At 48.5% G+C, this 5,567-nt stretch overlaps 1 protein-coding gene across 1 annotated transcript in view; it reads left to right on the forward strand.

The window, feature by feature from the left end:
• The window catches only part of LOC145850465 (ciliary rootlet coiled-coil protein 2), a 9,187-nt gene extending 4,716 nt beyond the window's left edge, over positions 1–4,471 (forward strand). The window contains exons 3-5 of the mRNA XM_082962406.1: positions 859–948; positions 1,479–1,622; positions 4,277–4,471. Coding sequence (XP_082818532.1) covers positions 859–948; positions 1,479–1,622; positions 4,277–4,471 — 429 coding nt within the window. The remainder of the gene's footprint in view (positions 1–858; positions 949–1,478; positions 1,623–4,276) is intronic.
• Positions 4,472–5,567: the final 1,096 nt, after the last annotated feature.

The raw sequence follows: 5,567 nt of genomic DNA on the forward strand, positions 1-5,567 counted from the left end.
TCCTGTATGTTTGACCCCTATGGCTTCCTGTATGTTTGACCCCTATGGCTTCCTGTATGTTTGACATCTATGGTTTCCTGTATGTTTGACCCCTATGGCTTCCTGTATGTTTGACCCTATGGTTTCCTGTATGTTTGACCCCTATGGCTTCCTGTATGTTTGACCCCTATGGTTTCCTATATGTTTGACCCCTATTGCTTCCTGTATGTTTGACCCCTATGGTTTCCTGTATGTTTGACCCCTATTGCTTCCTGTATGTTTGACCCCTATGGCTTCCTGTATGTTTGACCCCTATGGCTTCCTGTATGTTTGACCCCTATGGTTTCCTGTATGTTTGACCCCTATTGCTTCCTGTATGTTTGACCCCTATGGCTTCCTGTATGTTTGACATCTATGGTTTCCTGTATGTTTGACCCCTATGGCTTCCTGTATGTTTGACCCCTATGGTTTCCTGTATGTTTGACCCCTATGGTTTCCTATATGTTTGACCCCTATTGCTTCCTGTATGTTTGACCCCTATGGTTTCCTGTATGTTTGACCCCTATTGCTTCCTGTATGTTTGACCCCTATGGCTTCCTGTATGTTTGACCCCTATGGTTTCCTGTATGTTTGACCCCTATGGCTTCCTGTATGTTTGACCCCTATGGCTTCCTGTATGTTTGACCCCTATGGTTTCCTGTATGTTTGACCCCTATGGTTTCCTGTATGTTTGACCCCTATGGTTTCCTGTATGTTTGACCCCTATGGTTTCACGCATTTATATGTTTAATCCCAGCCCCCGTCCCCACAAGAGGCCTTTGTTAAAAAGTATTTGTTCTTAACTGACTTGCCTAGTGAAATAAAATCCAAATGTTACAGGAGACGAGCAGAGCGGAGGAAAAGGCAGAGATGAACGACTTTCTCTCAGAGATAGACATCCTTCAGAAGGTCCTAACCAGCATCACACAGGTATTCAGCCTCCGGCTTGTCCTAACCAGCATCACACAGGAAGTCAGCCTGCTGCAGGTCCTAACCAGCATCACACAGGAAGTCAGCCTGCTGCAGGTCCTAACCAGCATCACACAGGAAGTCAGCCTGCTGCAGGTCCTACCCAGCATCACACAGGAAGTCAGACCAGGCGAGGCCTAGGCATATCATATCTCTCATCTCACCATCAGTGCTTTTTTTTTTAGCAATGCCGGTTTCCCAGAACCAGATTCAGTCCTGGAATTTAAAGTAAGAGTCTGCGTCCGAAATGACATCCTATTCCCTATGTAGTGTACTCGTTTTAACCAGGACCCATAAGGCTCTGGTCAAAAGTTGTGCACTACATAGGGAATAGGGTTCCATTTCGGACACAGCTAGTGTGTTGTAATCCAAGACTAGACTTATTCTGGGTGTGAGAAACTAGCCGTTTTGTATGTGTTCTAGTTCTTTTAAGCGAAGCTACTCGGGATGTTGCCCTTCTCTTCCTCCAACCCATTCTACTTCCTGTTCAGCTGGTTCATGGTGGTGAGGATGGTAATATCTCTGGTGGTCAACCTTCGTCCTCCTCCTCACCTCTCCGGGGCCGCACTCCCCAATGCAACAGCACCCTGATGGCTGTCAAAGGTCTTCTCTCCCAACACCAGATACAAACACAGGTCAGACAAATCCTTCGCTCAACATGGGATACCAGTCTTTGGGTCAATTCCATTTCAATGCCAGTCAATGCATAAAGTCAACCAAAGTCCCACATTTCCCTCATTGAAAAGCATGGAAGAGAATCGGAATTGGAATTTCAGTGTACTTCCTGAATTGACTGGAATTGAAGCGTTATGGACCCCAAACCTGATGGTATTTGTAGTCTTGTACTATCCAGACTGTCTTGGACTATCTACAGACTGTCTTGGACTATCTACAGACTGTCTTGGACAATCTACAGACTGTCTTGGACAATCCAGACTGTCTTGGACAATCCAGACTGTCTTGGACTATCTACAGACTGTCTTGGACTATCTACAGACTGTCTTGGACTATCTACAGACTGTCTTGGACTATCCAAAGACTGTGTTGGACTATCCGCAGACTGTCTTGGACTATCCGCAGACCTTCTTGAACTATCCACAGACTGTCTTTGACTATCCAGACTGTCTTGGACTATCCACAGACTGTCTTGGACTATCCACAGACTGTCTTGGACTACCCACAGACTGTCTTGGACTATCCAGACTGTATTGGACTATCCACAGACTGTCTTGGACTATCCAGACTGTCGTGGACTATCCAGACTGTCGTGGACTATCCAGACTGTCTTGGACTATCCAGACTGTCTTGGACTATCCACAGACCTTCTTGAACTATCCACAGACTGTCTTGGACTATCCAGACTGTCTTGGACTATCCACAGACTGTCTTGGACTATCCACAGACTGTCTTGGGCTATCCAGACAGTCTTGGACTATCCAGACTGTCTTGGACTATCCACAGTCTGTATTGTACTATCCACAGACTGTCTTAGACTATCCACAGACTGTCTTGGACTATCCACAGACTGTCTTGGACTATCCACAGACTGTCTTGGGCTATCCAGACATTCTTGGACTATCCAAACTGTCTAGGACTATCCACAGACTGTCTTGGACTATCCACAGACTGTCTTGGACTATCCACAGACTGTCTTGAACTATCCACAGACTGTCTTGGACTATCCAGACTGTCTTGGACTATCCAGACTGTCTTTGACTATCCAGACTGTCTTGGACTATCCACAGACTGTCTTGGACTATCCAGACTGTCTTGGACTATCCAGACTGTCTTGGACTATCCACAGACTGTCTTGGACTATCCACAGACTGTCTTGGACTATCCACAGACTGTCTTGGACTATCCAGACTGTATTGGACTATCCACAGACTGTCTTGGACTATCCACAGACTGTCTTGGACTATCCAGACTGTCGTGGACTATCCAGACTGTCTTGGACTATCCACAGACCTTCTTGAACTATCCACAGACTGTCTTTGCCTATCCAGACTGTCTTGGACTATCCACAGACTGTCTTGGACTATCCACAGACTGTCTTGGGCTATCCAGACAGTCTTGGACTATCCAGACTGTCTTGGACTATCCACAGTCTGTCTTGTACTATCCACAGACTGTCTTGGACTATCCACAGACTGTCTTGGACTATCCACAGACTGTCTTGGACGATCCACAGACTGTCTTGGGCTATCCAGACAGTCTTGGACTATCCAGACTGTCTTGGACTATCCACAGACTGTCTTGGACTATCCACAGACTGTCTTGGACTATCCAGACTGTCTTGGACTATCCACAGTCTGTCTTGTACTATCCACAGACTGTCTTGTACTATCCACAGAATGTCTTGGACTATCCACAGACTGTCTTGGACTATCTACAGACTGTCTTGGACTATCTACAGACTGTCTTGGACTATCCACAGACTGTCTTGGACTATCCACAGACTGTCTTGGACTATCCAGACTGTCTTGGACTATCCACAGACTGTCTTGGACTATCCACAGACTGTCTTGGACTATCCACAGACTGTCTTGGACTATCCAGACTGTCTTGGACTATCTACAGACTGTCTTGGACTATCCACAGACTGTCTTGGACTATCCACAGACTGTCTTGGACTATCCAGACTGTCTTGGACTATCCACAGACTGTCTTGGACTATCCACAGACTGTCTTGGACTATCCAGACTGTCTTGGACTATCCAGACTGTCGTGGACTATCCAGACTGTCTTGGACTATCCACAGACTGTCTTGGACTATCCAGACTGTCTTGGACTATCCACAGACTGTCTTGGACTATCCACAGACTGTCTTGGACTATCCAGGCTGTCTTGGACTATCCACAGACTGTCTTGGACTATCCACAGACTGTCTTGGACTATCCACAGACTGTCTTGGACTATCCAGACTGTCTTGGACTATCCACAGACTGTCTTGGACTATCCAGACTGTCTTGGACTATCTGGTCCCGTGTGGCTCAGTTGGTAGAGCATGGTGTTTGCAACGCCAGGGTTGTGGGTTTGATTCCCACGGGGGACCAGTACGAAAAGAAAAAAAAATGTATGAAATGTATTCACTACTGTAAGTCGCTCTGGATAAGAGCGTCTGCTAAATGACTAAAATGTAAATCTACAGACTGTCTTGGACTATCCAGACTGTCTTGGACTATCCACAGACTGTCCTTGAAAGACTCATAAGAACATAGTGATAAACAACTGGTGATGTAAAAAGGGCTTTATACATTTGATTGATTGAAATGTGATTGATTAACAGGACCTGCGTAGCCGGCTGGATGCAGCCCTAGAGCAGGTAGATATTCTACAAAGTAATCTGCAGGAGGAGAGGAGGGACCTGGAGAGGAGGATGAAGGAGGTGCAGAAGGAGAACCAGCAGGTTGAAAGGAGTCTGGAGGAGAAACACAGAGACAACCAGAGATTCCACACCACCCTGGACCTCCTCAACAGGTAACAACGTGCTAATGTCTGGGGGGGAGGGCGTTTCCGCAGGTCTGGTCGAGTGTCTCGCTGGTCTGGGCGGGGTGTCTGTTGCTGAGCTGTTGCTCATGTGTGAGGTGTTGGGGCTGCAGTTGAGGGCGATGTCCTTTAGGGTCCTGGCGAAGGTGGGCACTGTTGCCTTGTGTAGGTGGACCTGTTCGTAAAGGCTATTCATGTCTAGGGTGAAGTGGTTTAGTTTTGAGGCACAAGTCACGGGAAATACTTGCATTTACCCCGCTGTATGTTTGCAGGGTGGAAGTCTTTTCGTGGTAGCAGGGTGGAGATAACCGCTTGGGCGTTGGGGGAAAGTAGAAGAAGCTTTTTCAATCACTCCCTTGAGTGCTGTGGCCACCCTTTCCTGCTGTGCTCTCAGGTCGTTGGTGCCTGTGTGTATTATTATGTGGCTGGGTGACCCTAGTTGGTCCTCAGACAGAAGGTCTAGGGCGCGCTGGGTGTTTGGACACCAGAGTTTAGATACTGTGTGTTTGAGAAAAAGTTTATTTTCTTGTATATATTTCCCGTTTGAGTCCATAAGGAGTACAATCTGTGGCTTGTGTATGTCCTCAGTGGGTGTGGGGGGGGTTGTCAGGAGGGCGATCGGGGTGGCTGACAGGGGGGGTGCTCAAAGGGGGTGAGATCCCCTGGGCTTTGGGTTCTTCGTTTGTCTGTCCCGCTGTGATGTCGAGGCTATGGTCAGGGGCTGAGTGTGGGCTGTTCTGCTGGCTTCTCTGCAGGGGTGGCCACCTCCCTAGTGGGTTGTTCTCTGTCACACACCATCTCCCTCTCCCTCTCCTCCATCCCCCTCTCCCTCTCCTCCAGCACCCTCACCCTCTCCTCCATCCCCCTCACCCTCTCCTCCATCCCCCTCACCCTCTCCTCCATCCCCCTCACCCTCTCCTCCATCCCCCTCACCCTCTCCTCCATCCCCCTCACCCTCTCCTCCCTCTCCTCCATCCCCCTCACCCTCTCCTCCAGCACCCTCACCCTCTCCTCCATCCCCCTCTCCCTCTCCTCCATCCCCCTCACCCTCTCCTCCATCCCCCTCACCCTCTCCTCCCTCTCCTCCATCC

Source organism: Salmo salar, chromosome 16, assembly GCF_965601325.2.
Source record: "Salmo salar chromosome 16, fSalSal1, whole genome shotgun sequence".
NCBI classification, from domain to species: Eukaryota; Metazoa; Chordata; class Actinopteri; order Salmoniformes; family Salmonidae; genus Salmo; species Salmo salar.